We start from the raw sequence: 22,937 nt of genomic DNA on the forward strand, positions 1-22,937 counted from the left end.
CTCTAAAAAAATTAACTAGTTGAAAATAATAAAAGCTTTCATATTAAATAATGGCAATTTATAATAATTGCAGCTATGAAATTAATAATAATAATTTGTTGTTATTATTATTATTATTTACATAGTTACATTGCTGTGACTTTGGAAATTTAAAGTAAGGTGAAAAAATATTATCTTATTGATCATGTAATTGTTCATGGACATTAATTTTGAAAGTAACATTTTCTGGAGTTTACAAAACTATGTGCTGTTATTCCAAGAGCTTTCATATTCACTCATTTAAATGTAGGTAACATTACTATACTCATTTATAAAGAAAGAAAACAAAAAAATATTTACAAAAACTTTGTAAATAAAGAAAGCAGAAAAGAGTCATTTAATTTAGGTTTGAATTGTAGCTCAGATTGAAGCCAGCCCCACAACATGATTCTCTACAAATGTCATAAATATTTACACATTACGTTGACAGATTTGCATTTCTCCATAGTCTGATATTCTCCTTTCATTGCTTGAGTGTTCTCAATATACAGACTTCTACGAAAATTAAGCATCAAAAATTTTATGCCTTTTTGCGAGAATATTTTTTAGTTCAAGACTTTGACATATTTAAGTGACAAATCACACTGTGAGTACCAAAAGTATCACTTAGCCGTGTTAACAGTTATGACTTAACTGATTTGCAAGTTCATTTAATTCATCAGTATATATGATATGTTCCAAAATGTTCACAGAATGAAAAAGTCACATAGAAAACTCCAAGTTTTAAAATGAGACCATGGTTGGGATATGGATCAATTAGCTAGACTCTGAAAAAGAAAAGCCAATCTTGCATGATGCCATCTGCATTCCTACCAATGTTTTGTAAATCTGTGCCTCTTAGAATCTAATCACAGGGGCAGTTGTGACTCAATAATGACCTGATGGTTAGAAAAGAAAACTAGCATATCCCATTAATGTCCACATACTATAGTAACTATACTGCATATACTCTTTCTATGGGAAGACAAACCTTAGAAATATTTTGATAAGAGTTATTATGTGGCATTATGGAAACATGTGTTACTGATATATGGATAGTTTGTATACTGAGAACTGAAAGAATCAACTTCTGGGGTAAATAGAAACAGAAATAAGAAAAAAATCCATTAATTAAAAATAAAATATCACTTTTTTTTTTTACTTGTAGCAGTTATCTCTCCTGGATGGATCAACACTTTATAACATATTTATAATATACTTGTTTTTAATGAACTTAATAAGAAAGCCTTATTAAAGGGGGAAAATCATACTTACCTACAGTTTAACCTAAATAAATAAAAGCAATATAAACAAGGCAGCTACTAATGAATTCATTCTCTAAAAAGCACTGCCATTCTACAAAGCTGTTAACTATGTCATGAATAATAAAAAAAAGAATTCAATTTAGTCTTTATAATTTGTTTACCTTTTTCTTCAAATCATTGTATGTTTTCATAATAGAGAGTTGTGTGTTTAGGAATAGATCGCTGAATTTCATCTTATAGGAAACTTTGGTTTAATTAGGATATAACATAACACTCCCTGTGTTAAGAAAGGAGATCTTGTTTTTTCAGACACATATATTTCTATTAAGGGGAGATCCAATCATTGGTTGCATAAATATTTATTTTTACTACCACAAATCTGGAAGCAGGTTTCAAAAGATATGATCTATGTTAAAGTGTAAAATATAGAAAAAATAACGGCCAAAAATATATGGGATCACAAGAGAATTTATATTATTCTGGCCATAGTGACATAATTTTTAAAATTATAAGCAAAAAATTAAAATAACCAGCCATCTAGATACATTTTGGATAAATATCAAACTTCAGTTACATTTCAAAATTCATAGACTATTACAAATATTATCTTTCTTTTTTTTCTGACTAGTTTAATTACTTATTTCTCTAAAACAATTTTTGGTCTAATATTTTTTTTACTGTTAGTAATTGAACTATAAATTACTTTATTCAAATACTAATGATCCAGATTATATTTTGTTAACATTTACTACTTGCTTGAATAATTACTATTTAGAGTTTCTGTGATATTTTGAATTCTTTTTTTTCTTTTTCTTTTGAAAGTAAGTCCATTTAATATCATAGATGGAAAACATTCCATACTCTAAGGATTAATTTCACAGGCAAAATAATTCACATTTCCAAGGTAAAGATTATCACTCAAATGTTAGAAGAAACAGATATTCATTCACAAGAATGTAGTTTTGGAAAAGATAGTTGCTAAATGAGCTCATTTTTTTGCTATATCTATGCATTTAAAAATTAATATATAACATGCCTTTTATTTATTTTATGTTATGGGGGCAGTGAATACATTTTTTTGAAAATATAAAAGTCAAATTTTTGAGTAAGAGCTAGAATTTAATAACTCTTCCTCTTTCGCACACTCAGAATATCCTCACAATTATCTGCATTCAATTAAAAAAATATTCATTGCTCCCCAAGCTTAATACCACAGAACTTTTTAAAGACTGTATAAACTGTAATTATTTCTTTACGATGATTACTTCAGCAAAACACTTGATTTGTTGGACAACAGCTGATGTTGTCTCTTTTACCTAATTAAAAGAAAACCCAGCATGCTCAGTCTTTAAAAAGCTGAAGAACTCAAACCAGAACCTGTTACAGGGGTTAGTTGTTGTCCTTTTACTAACCTCCCTGAAGCAGTCTTTTAATTTCTTCATCTTCAAATAAATGACCATCACCACCTTCAATGAATTTGGTGACCTTGGTGACCTCTGAGAGGATACATGTTTATAGCAGAAATTGGTTTATATAATGAAAAAAAAAATAGGAGGTTTGCTATGATAAATACTGGCATCAACTCAATAAAGAATTCCAGACCAACACCTGGTTCCTTCTCAGTTTTTAGTGCTGATTTTTGGGATGCAAATTATTTTATAAAGCTGTTAAACAATAGGTAACAATCAATAAGATTACTATTTATGCTTCCTTTCATATTTCTGGACGTTTTCCTTATGTTGGTATGGAAGTTGAACAACAGAATGAGGTAGAGTTGAAAACATGTACAAGGTCTTAAAGACTATTTTAGATGCGGAACAGACAGCTGAGCACAACATCCTTATTTTTTAGCTATAACTCACCTTCTTGCAACAATTTATTCAGAGCTCCCACTGTTTCTTCACCTCCAGTAGAAATCCTAGTGTATTTTATTTCAGGACCTAAAGAAAAGACAATAAAACAGGGTAGAAAAACTTCTGTAAAGAACTGGAAAGGAAGTATCTTAGAGTCTGTGGGCCATATGGTCTGTGTTGTAATTGTTCTGTTCTGTCATTATAGTGTGAAAAAGACATAAACATTATATAAAGAAACCTTATTTACAAAAACAGCAGATAATCCTTACTTGCTGCTTACTTGTCTAAATAAATACTAATAGAATATCTGAATTTAGAATTTTAGGTTAATTTATAAGTGGGAGGCTGATACAAAGGTTTACTATTGTTATCAATCCAATTTTTATATAAAATTGCATAGATTTTGGCATTAGATGTATAGATCTTAAGATTAATGGAAACTCAAAGAGGAAAGTTTTTGATTCTAATATTCGATACCTCATTAACAAACAGAAAAACAGAGATAATATGCCATATAACATATGTGCAATGCACATCATAGCACATCTTATACACTTGTCCACAAATTACCAATTCAGAGTAATACATGTATCATACATTTAGAATAATGTTATTTTTCCTAAAAGTGAAATGAAGTACTTCAGTAGTTATCAGGAAAGTTGACTTAGTCACTTTGTTTTTATAATGATTCTTGTGGAGATTTTAGGATTAACTATCATTTTGATCTTTATAATACCAGCATAGTTCTATGTATGCAATTTAAAATTACCTGTAATTATTCTTTCTTCACGGGTCTGTTTTTCAGTTATTTCCACAGGCACTCCATCAATTATTTTGGTGTACGTTTTAATAACTGGCTCTGAACATACAGGGAAAATACATTTCATTTATCTTCATATGGTGTCTATACTTTCATAAGGTTGACATTTTAATAATGTAATGTATTTCTCTAAAAATTACCACTTAAGTTTTAATCCTAGTCATTGTTAGAGCATCTAGATAGTAAATTAAAATCAATGTAAGTCTAAAAGGCAATAATTGTCCTGAGTCTTGGATTAGGTGGAGGACCAACTGGCAAGCAACTTTGCCATCACGGAAATGGAAACCCTATGATAATCCTAGTAATGGTTTATTAGCAGAGTCTCAAACGATGACCATTTTCTTCCATTTCTAAGTCCAACATGTCTTTTTGAATTGACACTATTGTAGTCATTGGATCTCATTACATTTCATAATCATCACTTACAAATGCAGAAGTAATAATAGTTTTCAGTGGGCCTAGTGACTTAATAGTTGAATTAATTTCAATAGGATCCATTCAAAGGTAAACTGTTGACTAAATTGTAGCTTTGAAAATGGTTCCCCCAATTTATATAAAATAAAAACTAAAAAGAAAATTTTATGGGTTCAAAGTTTCTAAACCAACACTATTTCCAAATAAACACAAGGATGCTACCCACACACTAGGAAAAACACATAGTAACACACCTCCATGGATGACTTCAGTTATGGTTTCACCTTCTTTAAGCACTCTGAATTCAGGTTCACCTTCAACGTGGATCTTTGTCATTGCAGGTCCTGAGACATCATTTTAGGAGACAAATTATTATGTTAAAACAGTCCTTTAGATTTCCCAGAACAGGAAAAGTATTCCAACATTTGGTGTTAATCAGACATCAAAGTGTTTCAGGCTTTGTGAAATCAGTTCTAAACATTTCCCATTATCTTCAGATCAGACAATATTTATGAAGACAGATGGAACATTCTATGGGTGTGCTACTACAATTACTTTCATCTGCTTTAGTATTTAAAGTGATGTATAAATCTGATTCAATTATAGTTGTAAAGTATATATGTGTCTATATTTTGTGAATCATACAGAATGAACAAATTTTGAATATCTGTAATGATGACTAGTTTAGATCTGACATTACCATACTGACATTATCTTTACTTACTAAAATATTTTATTTAAGTCTTTATCACTGAAGACCTTAATTTTTTGATCTTTTGAGCATAGGACTGAGCATAAGAAAATTTCCTATACTTACCTTTAAAGTAGTGAGTTTCAGGCTTTATGGGAAAATGGATCTGAGTACTCAATTTGTATATTAGACTAATGAAAAATTAACTAATTAATAATTAATAATTAAATAGTCCTTCAAATGCAAAAGTTAAAGTGTTGCATTTGACTTGCAAAATGATTTTGCTCCCAGAGAAAATCATTTTGAATGTTAGAAAGCTTATTACTATATTAGTTAATCAAGATTATTTAAAAGGCATAAGAAAACTCAAGTTCAGTACATTTAACTCATACTGTAACACCCTTCAATAGTCAGATGAGGCTATATTTGCATATCTTTGAGTGGATTTGCTTGTCTGGAAATTGTCAATGTATACCATTACCCAGAATTAAACAGAATAATCTAAAATAATGAAAACAGAAGTACAGGTCTTTCAACAGTAAATATTCAAGCCATGATATTTTGTCTGTGAGGGCAATGAATATTACATTTAACACATAAGATCAGATTTTGAAGGTGTAGTAACTTCAAAAAGAAAGTATGCCTAAGAAGTTTAAGAAAAACAAATGAGTTAATAAAATATCTAAATTGATTTTTTTTTAGAAAATACAAAGTGAAATTTCAGGAATATCCTCTATTGTTAAGCTCCATGATGGCAGAAATTTGACCAAAAATTTTTTTAAGTTATTCATAGCATCTAGGAGAATACCCAGTACACTGGGTATTTAATAACTGTCTGTTGAATTGAATTTCAGTTGACTTATTCTTAATTCTAAAATTTGGCTTGTTACTTTAAAAAAAAATCTTGAAATTTTGTCCTGAGTCTAATGTATTTAATAAGAACTCAAAATTCATCAGTGAATCAATAAAAGATAGGAAACAAATGACAGTAGCACTCTTAGAAACTGGACAATTAGAAATGGCAGCTAAGATGAATGTTCCCTTCATTATGCTATGTAAGGAGTACAACTGCCAAATCTTTGAATTGAAGAGTTATTAATGAATAGGTTACATGACCCTCTTTCATCCATATCCTCTTTAAAGGAAGAACCCTGGTAGAATTGACACGTCTCTCTATCTCTAGCTGGAGAAAGAATAATGGGATAGAATACAGAGAACAAAGAATGGGAGGGTAAATGGGTTGAATGAAGAAGCCTGAAAGAACACAAACGAATCCTTGAAATAAGAACAATGGCACATGTGATCCATTTCAGTTACAGAAGCTGTATGTAAAGTTCTAAAAAAAGTTTAGGGGTTCTAATTTTTAAAAACAGTGGTATTATCTAGGATCATTTGGTCATCTTCCATTTAAATGACCAAGAAATATTTTTCCTCAAAATTCCTGTGACTTAATTTCTTGTTAAAACTTTAAATCTTTATCAACATACAAAAACAATAAAACAACGATAAGCATAATATTTAAAAGAAAAATATCAGCACAGATTTCAAAGCATGAGTCAACTTTGAGTCTCAAGAATGAATACTAATGTAGATAACTAATTGGCTGAGAAATCAGTCTTTACATATCTTCTCAATGGCTAGGTTTTCAGTCATGGTTCACTTTGAAAGGAACAGGCAAATGCATTCTCAAAGTCACCATCTCAATCCACAGAATGAAAAGAAATACCAAAATCAAAGATAACTAAAATAAAAATTTTCCTGATACTCAAAGATATAATTGGTTCCTTTATTGAAGACTGTATCTTTCTTACAGAAAAGAAGATAGCCAGGTCTCTTCTTTGTGGCAAGTAACCATATTAAGATGTAAAAGCAGGGGAATAAATTCTTTAAATTTGATCCTTGGAGATAATTAAAATATATGAAATGAAGGTAATCTCCAAGATGTTGAAGTTCACTTACATAGACAGTAAGGATAAAAAGAAAAGTGACTGTTTTTTTTTTTTTTAAGCCTAAAACATAAGAGTAGAGGATCTATCTATCTGTCTATCAGTATTTTTAAGTTCAAGACTGGAATTTAGGATTCTAAGATTTGACTCAGTCAATATGCTCCTCATCTGTTTCAGGTGTGATGCACTTCGAAAATACCTGCCTGGTTGAAACTTTAAAGAGCTTTCATTAATGCACACCTTTATGTTCAGGTTGCTGAATGAAAGTACTATAAGTTTTTGGACAAGCTTCCTGTAATGGTACAAAAAAGATCATGTGGAAAGATTGGAAAAAGAACTTCAAAAAGAGTTCATCTCTGAAAGAGTCTACCTACAGATTAAAACGCTCAGGATTTATTTGTTTATAGTAAGTTTCTGGGTACTCGTGCTAATGCAACACCAATTAAATTAAAACTAAATCAAATACAAGCAAATGTACTGAAAGTTTTAGGAATGCGCCATCTACTTTGCTAATTAATTTGCACTCCACATTCTGCAATTACATGAGCATGCCATTGGTATAGAAATATTTAGCATGTTAGTTTCAAAAAAAAAGAATGTAGATACATTCATAGAAATCAGTATATTATGATTTTTTTTGAAATAAAAGGAACCACATATAGCATTTATTTTTACCTTCAGTTCTGATAATAGGCTGAAGACTGCCTTGAATCACTTTAATTTTTGGTTCCACAACTTTGGTTATAATTTTAGTTGCTGAAAGTATAGAAAGTGGAATATGAATGATGTTTACATAAAAACAACCTGAATTAAGTTGTTCTTTTCCATATGGGGTAATAAGTTTATATGGTAATAATTAGGTATGATAATGTGTTCAGGCAGTCAGATACAGGTAATATTCATGGTTCATAATTAATATCTTCTCATGTCCAGATGTTGAACTCTGAAGTCCAGTGACTTGGATGTGTTCCAGTGAAATAAATGCTCACTAAATGAGGAACTCTATCTAGAAATCTATAATTTTGAACTGCACCACTAATACTCTTTACCTTCTTTTGTACTTCTTGAAAATATTGGCTGCATAGCAACAGAAGACAAATAAACATGATTAATTTCATGCAACTCATAATACCTTAAATTGCATTGTTGGATTTTTTTCTCAATAAACAGAAGAAAATTGAGAGGAGAAGTCTCTTAAAGTGTTTTTCATGCATTTGATAACAGCAACATTTAAAGAAAAATACAAAAAAATAGTTTAGAATATTTAAGATAAGAATACATTTCAGTCAGCCAGACAGGAGCTCTATGCAACAAATATGATATGGTCAGCATGAAGTTAGAGGAGAAAATGCCTTTAATTTTTTATTTCATCATAACCAATTTTTTAAATTTAAAGGTATACATTTAAAATATATATTATCTACCCAAGTGAGATAAGAATGTGTAAAGTTAATTTAAAATCTCAGTCAATAATTTGGTTGACTTTGGCTATTCAGGTCAACTGGAAATGTGTCTCTGGAGTTATATAACCAGAGCTATTGGCCTTTTTCATTTTTACTTAGAAGGCTTAAAAGATGATTGCATAGGATAATGGACTGTGCTAATGGTAACAATCACAACATGGTGTTGACATATTAGAGTGGAGATGTTAGCAAAATTTCAGTTTCTATTACAATCTCAGCCGCTATTTCTGAAAATTTTTTTGTGTCAACATTTTAAATCAATGTAAGCCGTCTCAATAGGAACAATGTATGTTTAATCATATTCTGTCTTGACATACCAAATTATAAGCTCCAAAGTATATCAAATTTGTGCTCAATTACTGATTCCACAAGTTGTCCTGCTATAGAGGAACCTTTCCATGAAGGCCAAATATGCAGAGATTTCTGCTGCTACTATCAAAGTGCATTAATTACTTTTACCTTAAATCTTTAATATCATAGTAGGGAGTTTGAGGTTTAGTTTGAAGATTTTGTTCATATTTTTGTTTCAATTTTGCTTTTTTAAGACTTAAATAGTTTTGACAGATTTGGCTAAGGATTTACTGATTTTTGTCTTCTCCACTTCAAATGTTCTATATTTGGCAACTTATAACAAATAACATTTCCCCCATACAATTAAAAATGTACTATATTCTGGAGGCAAGAATAGTAAACAGGAAGGAAATTAAAGAAATTTCAGAGACAAGTCAACAGATGAACATAAAAGTAAGATCTTTGGTTTAATTAGTTTTACTTCTATTTGAAAATGCTTCTTAATAACAAGATACCTATCCTGGGAAGAGCAAAAATCCAATATTGGAAGGTAAATCTCAGCTTTTTCAAGCCTTCTAAGTAGACTGTCAAGAGTCATTAAATTTGTTTAATTTTGTAATATGTGGTTTATACTCTATGAGTGAGAACACAATGCAGTAGCTAGTAATTTTGGTTCATTATAAACAAAATATTGCTCTGACATATGGAAAGTGGTGGAACAGACATGGACAAAGTAGGAGAGATACAGGACCATCGTACAGGTACATGTCTTTGGTGGAGAAAGAAAACATGTCTGATGAATAGAGCTCATAAGGATTCTTGTTTGTTATAAAATATGTTTTTAATAAAATTGTAGACTTCCAGTATGGAATTTCTACCATGCTGAATGATGACTGTGCTAATTAAATCCTTAAGACAGTGCTGAGCTGGTCTGATGCTGGGATTGCATGTTATCATCACAGAATTTAAACCAGTAAGAGCAGCAGACATTTTGTTTTGCTCCTTACTTTGGCTTTGTGATTACGTTACTGTACATCTGAAGAGAAAAGTACTTCTTTAAATAAATGGATGTTCATGATATGAAACAGATGTTCTAGCCAGAATAAATGTGGGAATTGAAATAAAGTTTTAACTATGTTTATACTTTTGAGTATTCAGTGGTAGAGCCAAAACAAAATGAAAAGAGTCTCTGCTTTGAAAGCTATAAGGAAAGAAAGAAAAAAGACAAAGGAAGAAAAAGTTACAAGAAGTAAATATTCAATGGGCACCATTTATGAAATTGAAATATCCTTTGCCATTTTTAAGTAGTAGAGGCTTAATTTTGATAATCTGGTAGTGTCAGGGATAAATGAACCTGGAATCTCGAAACCTGAGATTCAGATTTTGTGTACCTTTGCCCAGTTTTGGATGGGGAGAGATTTTGAACCATCATCTCATGAGCTTTAGGATTCCTTGGCATGCTTCCACTCTGTCTGTAGGTAGCTCAGGGCTGAAGGGTGGAATGAGCATGTCCTTTGGCAATCCTGTTTCTCTGTTCACACAGCTGAATTTTCAAATAGCACTAAAACACTTACTGGCTATCTTTTTCTTTTGAATATCTTTCTTTTCTTTTCTTTCTTTCTTTTTTTTTTTTAAGAAATTCGGTCTCTGCCATGCTAGTATTTTATTTTACAGTCTTTCTCATCTCCTATCACTCCTGTTTTCCCCATAAATGGGAAAGTGCTTCATTGACATTAAAAAGGTAAGCCTGAGAGGCCTCTCCCAGACTTCAAGCCCTGTTTCAAGTAGAATGAGAGTTGTCATTGTTTAGAATTAAAAATACCAGATTATCAATAGTCTTTGTAAATACAAAGAGACAATTTTTTTTTTTCATCTCGGAACTTATATTCAGTCAATACTCATCACATACTTACTATAGACAGTCATGGGGATTTCTTTGAAGGTGCTTCCACGAACAAACTGGAAATAAATGATTTTATTCAGTAACGTAAAATATGGTAGTTGCATTAACAAAACAAGGCACCACTTTAATTCTTGCTCAAGAAAAATAGTGAAGCTGTCCCTACATTTAATAGAAAGGAAATCCTTTCCTAGTTCCTTGCTGTCATGTCAGAGACATAAAAAATAATTGGGTTTGTCACTCAGAGTTTTAAAATTATAGAATAATTAGTTTAAAGTTAAATATGTTTATTAAATATTATTAGATGCTTTCTGCTACTTTAAGCCCAGAAAAACAAAGGGGCAAAATACTCTTTTGCCTTTGATCTGTGATTACTGACAATGTTTTATAAGTAATTTTTTTATCTTTTCATTATATTTAGTAGCAAGAATATTTGATATATAAACATTTCATTTATATATATATATATATATATATATATATATATATATATATATATGTCTTATCTTCCCAATTAGACTGTAAACTTTTTGAATAAACAGCATCTGATTCAACTTAGTATTTTCCAGGATATTTAATACACTAATTTTTCCCCAAATAGCTTTGAATAGATATTTATTGATCCAAACTATGAAGAGACTGTTGCTTTTTTATAGGATGGCTTGTGGTACATAAGCAACAAAGAGCAATCCAAGACCAGTGTATGCTTACTTATTAATGCCTACATTTCTAGTCTCTCATGCTCAACCTGCAATATCTGTTCAACATATGAGAAATAAATACAATAGGATTTCTGTACCTTAATTTGTATGTATTTGATCAGTTTATTAAGGATTTCCAGAAGCTGATCATTTCCAACAGGTGTGTCTGTGAAAGGTAACATTAAATGAATGTCGGTATGTAAAATAAAAAATGTGAAAAAAGTCCATCAATGAGTTCAATAACTACCAACCTGCTGGGTAGAGGAGTTTATCTACAACATGAATGACACCATTTGTTGTCATGATGTCAGATTCTTTGGATTTCAGTTCATTCACCAGAAGGGTATCATTTACCTATCAAAACAAGGAGGTAAGGTCAATGAGAAATTTAACAAAGAATGGACATCAAGATAATTTAATAACAGATGGACACTTTCACAAATTCATTCTGGACAACTTACTCCTTTCACATAGATTTTGCTTCCTTGTGTGGTCTTCAGAATGTTAGTAACGCCAGGTTCAAATCCCTTTCCAATGAAAACTCCTGGGGTCAAGTGGTAAAGGATGATGTTTTGAAGAGCATTTTTGTCCCCTACGGGTAAAGGTATATATATTTGCTCAATAATATGTCATATTTTCTGACATTTCAATAGTACTGAGAAAGAGAAACAAAACAGTTGTCTTTCTGTTTCCTGTGTTTTTTTTTTCTCATTATGTCATTGTTCTCTCAAAATAGTATCAATGCTATGTCAAAATGTTCAGTCATTTCATTCACTTCAACCCAAATATTACCCAAATGAATGGAGGAATCAAAATCAAATTAGTCCTGAAATTAGAACTATTTTCTTCTCTGCCATGTATTTGTGTGTCCTTTAATAGCAACACAAAAGTAAGAAGTTTAAGAACATTAATGAATGATCCTCTGTATTTCCCATGCTGAATTAGAGAAAACTAAAGCTTGCCATTAATACTAAAGAAGAACCATCTTCTTTAGTAAGGAAGAAACGCTTGAAGAACAACTGAGATCCAGAAATGAAAGGATAAATATCTGGCATCGACTTCTACTCACTGATCAGAATTTCCTTTTCTTCATTGGTCATTCCTTTGAAGGCTTCGTTGGTTGGAGCAAATAAGGTCCAATCTCCAGGTTGTGTCAGGAGATCTCTCAAGTCTGCAGCTTCAAGTAGGCTGAGGAAGATGCTACGCAGGAAGCAAGTATATTTGTTAAGCTAGACTTAGCTTTAGGTAGGTTCATCCACAATACAAAGACTAGAATTTAATTCATATTGTATAAAGAAAGAGAAACATCTTACATTTTCAAGTTTCAAAGACAATTTAGCTGTGAAGAAAGCTTTATCACGGAGAAATGATTAAAATGTACAACATTAGTTTTGAATTTCCTCAACTGTTTTTATCTTATAAAACTTGTCAACATCACGTTTTATAATGAAATAGAATTTTTTCATTTAATATTCTATAAAATTCTATTTGCTAGTGTATACTTTCATTTTGTGTGTGTGTGTATGTGTATGTGTGTGTGTGTGCACGCGCACTGTTGGGGATTGAACCCAGAGTTTTATACACGTGAGGTGTGAGGCAAGAGCTCTGCCACTAAGCCCTATACTATTATTTTTAATAAACTTAATCATAAGAAAATTTCCAAGGAGTTGTTTGGTATACTTGATTTTTTTCATTCATCAATCATATAGTGTACCATATTAAATAGCATTTAAAATATTGGCCAAATTATACTGTTAAATTGTGTGCATGTACAAATATATAACAACAAGTCCCATGAATATGTACAACTATATTGTACAAATATAAATGTGGAAAAACATTAATTTTGAAAATATTTATATGGACTTGTTATTTTAAATTATATTCTTAGAAATACAGGAAACTGACTGCTTTTGGAGATTGTCAAATAAAAATATGCAGGTAGCTCTCATTCTTTTGTGGAGGTACCACTAATAAGCTTACCTAAAGCGTTTATCTTGCTTTAGTTTTTCATGGAGGGATTTCTCTGCAGGTTGGATGATCTCTCGGAATATGTGAATGGCACCATTTCTTCCTTGCTTGCTTCCTCTCACCATGCATGAATTTTCAATGCAAACAGACTAACAGAGCAAAGAAAGATACATGATGTCCTTTCCATTGCTTGAAATTTTCCATTTGATATAGCTATGTGCTTATATTTTTGGACTGGCCCTTCTGAGAGGTCCCTTGACCCATGAAGCCAGAGAAAAATGTTTCTCTCCTCTGTTTTCAATGTCTTTCAATTCATTACTTCTAATGCTATGAAGTGTTTTATACTAGTCAAATTATCCTAAACATCAGGCAGACAGTTTTGTCAGTGAATTGCAAAAATTCCATACAATTTCACTCCTACTTTCCAAGTTCTATTTCCCTAGACCCTCTTTAGGTCAATAATAACCATACAGGTTTTTTTTTTATTTTAATGCCTCTTGTTATCTTCACAGATATTTACTAAAAATTCTTGACTGTAAGACTCAATGAATTACAAGTCAAATCATTGATTCATTTATAGTTTCTTGAATAAATGGGATTTGTGTATATGTGTCATTCAAAGTGAAGGGTGTTTACTGTGTGATTTAAAAAGTGTGCCTCGAAATTATGGATCTAAGGTAAGCAGCTGCTGTGTCTAACTCAGTTCTAGGCAATGCTTGATTTCCTTTGAGACCTTTTTGTTGTAACTGCAAATATTCCCTGGTTGGAAAGAGAACAGTTCCACTGGTTGCACTGAAACTTTAATAAGAATTATTTCTAGAAATTTTCCTGTTGATAAATGCATTTTAGAATCATTTTATAGAGTCCAGAAAATTCTATGTATCTATAAAAATTTATCTTGACAGTTGTTAAAAAACGATTTAATTCTTGAATGATATTTACTATAAAACATTATTCCATATTTTTTTATTCTATATACAAAGATCTTTGTAAATTACAAAGTACTCTACATACCAAACACTTACTTAAGGGTGACTTTTAGTGCTTTCTTAGTATTTAAAATAATTTGATTTTTAGAACATAAAGTCATTTATTTAATGAAACAAATGGAAATTATCAGAGTTATTAATACATAGGTCTTTTGGTATATTTTCATCACAATTTTTTTTTTACCCATGCTACCTAGATCCCATTTCCTGATTTTCCTATGAATATTTACTATTAAAATTGAATTCATAAAAATTCTGGAAAACATTTGTTATAACTACATTCTTTTGACCACATGCAAGTCATTTGATGTTTAGGCCAATGTAGATTTTGATCTTGTTCTGATTCACTTACTGTGCGATACACAAAGACTCTGAGTTGTTTGCCTCCAATGGTCTCGAGTATCTGTCCATTGTAAAGCTCATTAAGGCCAACTTTTACTTTCAATATGTGATTCTGCAGAATTAATTTAAGAAGGCGCTGATCCATGCTCAGAGTGTCATCTATAAATAAATTCATTAAGAAAAATCATTATTTTATATGGAAAACCTTTATATTTCTCCTGATAAGAGAAAAACGTGAAAATGAATAACTTCTGATACTATTAATGTGAATCCTATAGTCATTATTTGAGTTGACTAAATGTGCAAGGCAAGCAATTCAGTTACCAAGTAGAGACTCTATGGCCTACTGCATCAAAAGATTATTAATGTGATTCTAAGCAGTTCGGGACAATGAACTTCATCGCTGCAAAGGCTGCATACGTTTATGGTGGTCATTGTACAAAGCTAAACCCTTATAGTGGCCAAAGTTTTTCTGACAATTAGATATCCATTATTCATATGAATGACTATTAATGAATTATTTGTGAATCCATTGTTTTAAAAAATTATTTTGTACTAGGTATCGAACTCAGGGCAGTTTACCACTGAACTAAATTACCAATCCGTTTTTTAACTTTGAGACAGGGTTGTTAAGTTACTGAAGCTAGCCTTGAACTTGTCATACTTCTGCCTCAGCCTCCTGAGTGGCTGGGATTATAGGAATGCACCACTGCACCTGATTGTAAATTGATATTTATATTGGGAAGAAAAATAACAGAACATAAACTCTTTTAAAAATGTGTCAATGTCAAAACATATGGGCATCATTATTACAAAGGAAGTGGAAAAGTAATATATCTAGGAATTATATTTTTTTCTAATTAATAATTTTCTACATTATAATTTACTAGTTGAAAATAATATCAAAAGTGCAACTTCTAAATTACTAAATTTTACCTAACAATTTAAATATTTCTTCATGAAATCATTTTTCTGAAAAAAGTGGCCATTTCCATTAATCTAAACATTGTTGTTAAATAACAACCACTAGGTGAAAAACGTATAATATTTTACACCATGATATAGAAGTGCATAATAGTCTCTTATTTGTGTTTATTCATAATCTGACAGCCATGCTTTCCAAATTCTGGGATGCAAAAGACATCAATTTTATCTCTAGATATTTTTATGTTGGTGTCAAATAAACAAATAATGTGTAGTTTTCTTTAATCTATTAATGCATCCTTATGTGTACTGGGAATGTTATTAGATTCACAGATTAACTGAATACTTTATATCAAAGCTTCCATTCCCTGCATGCTGTTATCTATCATAATGAAATGTTTTGAAGTGAAGAATTTTTTACTTTAGACAGTGTAGAGCTAACATGTTGTATATATAACCAATACAAAAACTAATCAGCATCTCGTAAAGCATGTATTATTTGTTATTGCAAATCATGGTGAAGCAGTAGAAAGGTCTATGGGGGAGGGTGAAGAGCAAGAACATTAGTGTCCAGTACATACCAGAAAAGGCATTGTTCACAGGTGCCAACAAAGTGTACTCTCCATCTGGCTTCAGAGAGGATGCCAAGCCTAATTGGGCCACAAGGTCTGTGAAAGTGGTTTGCTGTTTTCCAGCCAGCTCAATAACTTGTTTGGCTGTAAAATAAACCATCAGCGTCCCAACAATGTCATCATTGTTATTATCGTTGTAAGGAGATTAGTAAATCAATCCTTGGCTCTTTTCTAATATTGCAAGCTATTTACTGCAATGTCAATCTAGTAAGACATCCAGCCCTTTCCTAGTAAGAAGGTTCTAGTTTCCATTTTGGGAGTTGATAACCACAAAGAATTTCAGAAGTGAATTTTCTTCCTGACTTCCTACAACAGTTTCTTTAATTCTCTATTGCTCAACGCTCATCTTGTTCTCCACTTGAAAGTCCAACAGTTTTTCTCTTTATCCAAAGCTGACCATTTAGTTATACCTTTCCTTTTGTTTCAAAGAAAAACCTGGCTCAGTGAGAACCCTTACAAATATTGGATGTCAGACACCCTGGAATGGCAAAGTCATATTCATGGAATGCCCATGACTACTCATCTACTTACTTGGTACTTGGCTAGCTCACTCTTCATTTTGTTTGTGCTTCTTATGCCATTCTTTATGCTGCATGTTTATTTTTCATGAACTTACTCTTACTTTTTTTTTTGTGTGTGTGTACCATGGATTGAACCCAGAGGCACTCAACCACTGAGCCACCTCCCTATTTCCTATTTCGTATTTTATTTAGAGACAGGGTCTCACTGAGTTGCTTAGCACCTTGCTTTTGCTGAGGCTGGCTTTGAACTTGTGATCCTCCTATCTAGCTTCCCAAGCTGCTGGTCTTACTCATTTTTCTTGAGGAATAATACTAAGTAAAAAAAAAAAATCATGAAACCGATGCTTACCAGAATCAGGAATGAGGACCTCATCGATCAAATGAATCACACCATTATTTGTTACAATATCTTTTTTGTTCACCATTTTGACTCCATTTATTGTTATGCTGTCTCCTTCACATCCTATCTCAATTGTATTTCCTTCCATGGTCTCAAACACAGCTCCTCCCGTAATAGCCTCAGAACATTGGAGGGTATTCAAAATGTGGTACTTCATGAGAGCTGGGGGGCAAAATAAAAAAGCAAGCGCTCGTATCAAAGGAAATAGCATTTGACCCTTAAAATATGTGCTTCAGAGTGGAATTAAATATGCCTAAGAAATAGAACACAAATGTAAGCCCTAAGGATTGACTGCAGATTTTAAAATCCTAACTGTTTATGTTTTTAGGAACATAAACATACACAGTAGGAAGAAGAGAAAATCAGCTTCAGAAATGATTTTTGTGGTACTAGAAAGTGTGGTAGATTTAGTTCCAACTGTCATAAGAAAGTAATTCTTGATGTGAAGGCGAGAAAAAAAAATCAGCCCTTTTGGAAGACTTGTGAAGTTATTTGTTAGTGATATCTTTGCTGAAATACCCAGGCAGCATCTGGTATGAGCTGCTCCCAGTAGAATGTCTTTCCTTAATTTGTTATGAGGTTGATGGGGGCTGAGGAGAAGACAAATAATTCCCTAAAGACAACATCCAGGGAGTTCCAAAATAAAAATGATTTCCTGAAGGATATCTAGAGCAATCTATACTTCAACTATGTTGACCTCAAAATTCCTCATCTTACATCCATTAAATGTATTTTGGGATAAGTTGGGTGTATGGAATATGCTAGCATAATGTATACTCTTTTTGATCACAGAAAGGACAACTGGAAAGAAACCAGATTCTTCTGGGTGTCAATAAGTAGTGAACCAGTAATTTTCTCAGCTCAAATATACCTTTTAGCATACATTTAGAATCAAAAGCACAACATAATGTGTGTGTGTGTGTGTGTGTGTGTATAAATGAAAGTTGATGATCTAATATTTCTTTTCAACACTGGCCAAACTTTCTTTTTGTCTGCTACTTATTTACTTGAAAGCAGCACAAGAGGCTATAACCTTCTTGAAAGCAGCACAAGAGGATGTAACCTTAAAGACACTTTTTATTATTTAAGAATTTTATTCTGCCTATGCTTTCAGGAACTTTTTAAAAAATGTTATATAGTGCACCTCAGAATAAAATGTTTCTTCGTCTTTTCTTATCAAACTTTATATTACTGGCAAGAACAATTTTTTTTTTACTTTTTATTTTGTTGCCTTCCCAAAGTTCTGGGGGACTTTTCAGAGAGGAATATGGTACCTTCAAAAGCCACTTTGTCTCCCATGATCCTTTCTAGGACGCCTCGTGGGAGTTTCTCAAAAGCCTCATTGGTAGGAGCAAAGAGGGTGAAGTGACCATCTCTTCCAAGGGCCTCCAGTAAGTCAGATGTAATGGCAGCTGCCTGAAACATAAATGTGTTTTTCGGAGGATTACACATTGCAAAGGTCTACCAGAGGAAAATTACAACACACTTAGACTAGGCTGACATGAGGGAGTTGATTTCTTCCCTTAAGAAGTTTGTTCTTGCTAGACCTTTAAAACATTACTTTTGGCACAACCAGTTATATCTTTTCCAACTTTCTTCAAACAGTGTCTGCCAGAATGGAATTCTGCCAGTGTTTGTGTGACTATAGCAATATCCAGAAGTACATACAATAACTGAGATGGACACAGTCTAAATGCACTTAATACAATACAGTCACAGAACTAATCATTCTTTATCAATCATGTCCACATTAATATTACTTCATATGAAATGATTTCTCCTGCATAAAATGAAAACAGTTTAATTTCATGAAATATAGTTACATTTCTGCCAGGTTTGTTTAATAGCTTTTTTACTGTTGTTGAATTTTGACAGGGAAAGAGGAGGGATTTCAATGATCCAAAAGAATCTGCTCTTGTACTTACTCTAAAAGATGAAAGGTCATCTTCCGCTTCAATGAAGTCTTGAATTGAAGTACCAATTTGTGTAAGGACACGGTCAATGACGTGTACAACACCATTTGTGGCAATCTGGTTCCCATGGATGATTCGAGCACAGTTAACAGTGACAACCTATAATTATAGGGAATATCAGAAAACTGAAATCAGAGTCATCCACTGACCACTGAGACCACAAGCCCATTATAGGTTTCATTTATTCTATTATATGGAAGATGAAGGGGCCTATACTTGAATGTAAATGCTGTGGAAGAACAAAATATTTAAAAATCAAACTGAAAGAGAAAATAGAACCAGTTCAGAACCCGGGTTAGTTACACATCTTGTATCTGGAAACATAAGGCAAAGCAAAGCATTTTTTAAAATTTGAATTATTGCTTATTTTCTCTTTAATACATATAGCTAAATTATTTCTAATGGAGGTCAATGAATTATATAAAGAAATCTAATTAGTCTTAAAATAAGTTCTGAGAAAATGAAACAAATCATTATTGCAAAAATATAGCCATTTCTATTATAATGACTACCTAAGTTTTGTTTATCACCAACTCATTTTGTCCCTGGGAATGTAACCATAGGAAAATTATATAGCCCTGTTGGCAGCTTCCCATAAAATCTATCCAAACACACAAGGATCTCAATGGCATCATAGCCAGAGAGTAATAAAAAAACACCCATTCTCTGTATCCTTTTTGCTATCTATAAAAAATATTTTAAACATATCAACTACTAAACTCTCCTATTTTATGAAATCTAAGTTGACTGGTTAATGAACTGCCAATGTATTTTATGTTTCATTATCATTAGTAGAAAATAGTAACCGGATTGAAAATTTACATGCCATAGATCTGAGGAAAGTTATGATGCATGCATTTATATTATTCTCACTAACATTTTACTATTTCTTTTAATATTATATAAAATGTACAGACAAGATTAAGAGAGACATGGCCCAGAAATGCACTTTATTTATAAATGAAACTTACCCCATTAGGGTAATGGTTAATGAAAAGCCCCAAATTGTTGTACATTGAAGGGATAACCATGCCATTTTTTAAGTCCTTGGTCAACATCCTCTTATTAACCATGTGGCTATGCAAAGCATTCAACAATTCAACATTTACATTGTTCTCCAAACCTCTACGGATATCCTAGGAAAGATTGAAATGACAGAAATTTATTTTATTGTGGTTCATTATTGAAATTCTTATGATCACTTTTTACTCTCATTACTTTCTTATTGCATTATCAATTGGTTACACAAAAGTGAAATAAGTAACTTAACATTACAATCTTATTAAGAAATTTTATAGGTACGAATATTCAGTTAACGATCCTGAATCTGATAGAGTGCTTGTGTATTTTTAGAGACAAAACACAAATTTTAAGTGAATATGCTAATGAAGAAACAATCATGATAAAAATTGAAGACTTAATGGGAATTATCAGATATTTAAAATACTTTAGGTGGGTAAAACTCAAGATGACATTATATCTGTATTCAATACTTGATTTTTAATAAGGATTTTATTTATTATATAACAAATTCAAGAATTTGATCCTCCTCTACCATTTAATCTATTGCATTGTAATTGATGTTAAAGGAAATACAATAAAGCAAAATCTCAACCTTAATGGGACTTATATTACAATAGGTAAAGATAATTATAGCTATATTTAGTATATAAGGAAAAAAATGTTTTCAGGGGTCCAGTGAAAAATGCCACTGTTCTTAAAGTGATTTGGAGAGAGACATGGAAGAAAAGATGAGACTTGTTGGTCATTCTGAGTTCAGCAGCTAACAGAAGGTGAATATTGAGAGCAAGGACGGGTTTCATTAACATACTTTTATGTTTCCCAGATAATATTAAGACATTTAGAAATGCATGTGGTATGATAATAAAAAGGATTTTAATGTCTGAATAAGGACATTAAAGGGATAACCATGCCATTTTTTAAACTGGCAATGCAGAACTACTGAAAAATTTTGACTTTGGAATTAGAACTAGGCTTTAGGAAGGTCAATCTAGAGGGAAGGCACAGCAGAAATTAGAGTATTAGTTATGAGGATTACTTCAGATGGAAAATAAATGTGGTTGATTGATAGTAGAATTGGAAGGAGGAGAGGTAAAGATGACTTATGATTTTCAAGTCTGAACCTTGAGATTGGTACTGTCAATTATGGGGAATAGGCAGCCAGAAAGCAATTATTTATGATAGAGAGGAAAAAATGGCATATAGTTTGGATATTTTCTGTTTAAATGTGCAGATGGTATAACCAAGAAAAAATATTAAGAGTAATATTAGAAATACTCTAGTGGTGTTCCAAGGAGAAATTAACACTGGAAACACAAATTTCTTGGCTATGATCTATAGTGAGTTGGAGTCATCAGAAGTTCAGATAAAGGGCAGAGTTCAGTTCCTAGAAAAGGTTTTTATAAGTTCCATTCTTAAGGCAAGGAAGAAAAGGAATCGTCAACAGGAAATAAAGAGGTGGTTGAGACGTGGAGAAGGACCACAAGAGAGCCTTCTATAATCCAAACAGTCTCAGCTCTTGTAGCAAGACAACAGCTATGAGTACATACCTCCATTTTAGTTAAGTATATTTGACTACAGTAGGAATTATCAACTCGTTTTCCTATCAAGTAGAAGGTAAGGGTATACTTCTATTCCAATTTTACAAATTTAAAAATGGAATCATAACCCAAAAGTTGTAAATTAGACTGTGTACAAAGTCTGAAAATTAAATGTATTTTTATAATACTTCATTTAAATATCCATATGCATTTTTACAAATTTCACAATCTCTGAATAGCTATGTATATTTGAATATAATTAAACATACATAATAAAATATAGCTATGTAATATAGCTTAGAACAGATTTTAAATTTCACTTGGCTTAACTTACCTTTCTATTGACTACATAATCTAAAATTACATGTGTTTTTCCACAGCCAAAATGGTAAGAGGAAAGGAGTAAAATAGAACAATAATAAGTGCCCTCTCAGTTCATTCTTGTTTTCTCTTTGTATGGATCAATCTGTAAGTCTGCTGGGGAATCAATTCCATTTATTGATGTATGAAAATAAATACCTTCTTTCAGTGACTCAATATTTTCTATATCCTCATAAATGTCCAATAGAAAATATATATTTTATTAATATTCAAGCTAGTTAGTTAAAATGAAATAATAACAGCAAAAAAATTTAAAAAATGAATTACAGGATCCAAGTTGTCCCAAGCCTCATTACTCGGTGCGAAGTAAGTGAATGATCCTTTTCCTTCAATCTCTTCTCTTAGTTTTGAGACATCAGAATAATGCTGGGTGGTGGTGGCTCCTACTATGCCCAGTGTGCCATAAACATGGTCAATAGGCATAACTGAAATAGTCAAGAAATGAGTAAGTACTCAGGTTAATATTTCCAGAACACTGTTTCACAATCAATTAATCTTTTCACTAAGTTCCCCAATGTATTTAATGAATAATTTTAGAAATAAGTTCCATGAATTCTCAATTTTACATGAATACTATCTTTTGAATGCTAAATAAGAAAATATTATTTGAAAGTATTATTTCATGTATCCATTGTGTTGATGGAAAATGGTTTTTAAACTATTATCTTGGATTAACATTTAGTCTATTTGGGTTTCGTTCTTACTATCCTATATCAGTAATAGCTCAATCATAATTATCAGAACATATCTGATGATTTTATTGAAAAAAGAAGCTCTTCACTTTCTACTAAGAATGGAAAAGATAATAATTTCTATAATGTTGTTTTGAAGCCCTAAGCAGTATGATATTGTTATTTAAATCTACAATTTTTATAGTTTAG

At 31.6% G+C, this 22,937-nt stretch overlaps 1 protein-coding gene and 1 long non-coding RNA gene across 5 annotated transcripts in view; one reads left to right on the forward strand and one right to left on the reverse strand.

Annotated features, from left to right (window-relative positions):
• LOC131424529 (uncharacterized) overlaps nt 1–22,937 on the forward strand; it is a 68,417-nt gene that overhangs the window by 34,865 nt on the left and 10,615 nt on the right. The window lies entirely within an intron of this gene.
• Nucleotides 1–22,937, reverse strand: part of Postn (periostin) — a 33,104-nt gene that overhangs the window by 2,534 nt on the left and 7,633 nt on the right. Inside the window, exons 4-21 of one of the 4 annotated variants that reach the window (XM_046454258.2) lie at nt 22,324–22,481; nt 20,086–20,250; nt 19,067–19,213; nt 18,416–18,557; nt 17,091–17,303; nt 16,170–16,304; nt 14,675–14,823; nt 13,346–13,482; nt 12,432–12,562; nt 11,824–11,954; nt 11,614–11,716; nt 11,461–11,528; nt 10,675–10,720; nt 7,683–7,763; nt 4,625–4,714; nt 3,906–3,995; nt 3,146–3,223; nt 2,696–2,779 (exon numbers count right to left, since the gene is read on the reverse strand). In XM_046454258.2, the coding sequence (XP_046310214.1) occupies nt 2,696–2,779; nt 3,146–3,223; nt 3,906–3,995; nt 4,625–4,714; nt 7,683–7,763; nt 10,675–10,720; nt 11,461–11,528; nt 11,614–11,716; nt 11,824–11,954; nt 12,432–12,562; nt 13,346–13,482; nt 14,675–14,823; nt 16,170–16,304; nt 17,091–17,303; nt 18,416–18,557; nt 19,067–19,213; nt 20,086–20,250; nt 22,324–22,481 (2,148 nt within the window). The remainder of the gene's footprint in view (nt 1–2,695; nt 2,780–3,145; nt 3,224–3,905; nt 3,996–4,624; nt 4,715–7,682; nt 7,764–10,674; nt 10,721–11,460; nt 11,529–11,613; nt 11,717–11,823; nt 11,955–12,431; nt 12,563–13,345; nt 13,483–14,674; nt 14,824–16,169; nt 16,305–17,090; nt 17,304–18,415; nt 18,558–19,066; nt 19,214–20,085; nt 20,251–22,323; nt 22,482–22,937) is intronic. The other 3 variants (XM_046454259.2, XM_046454260.2, XM_046454261.2) reach the window with 3 other exon arrangements.

This window comes from Marmota monax, unplaced genomic scaffold (genome assembly GCF_021218885.2).
Source record: "Marmota monax isolate L192 unplaced genomic scaffold, Marmota_monax_Labrador192_F-V1.1 WCK01_AAM20220418_F8-fsc00011, whole genome shotgun sequence".
NCBI classification, from domain to species: domain Eukaryota; kingdom Metazoa; phylum Chordata; class Mammalia; order Rodentia; family Sciuridae; genus Marmota; species Marmota monax.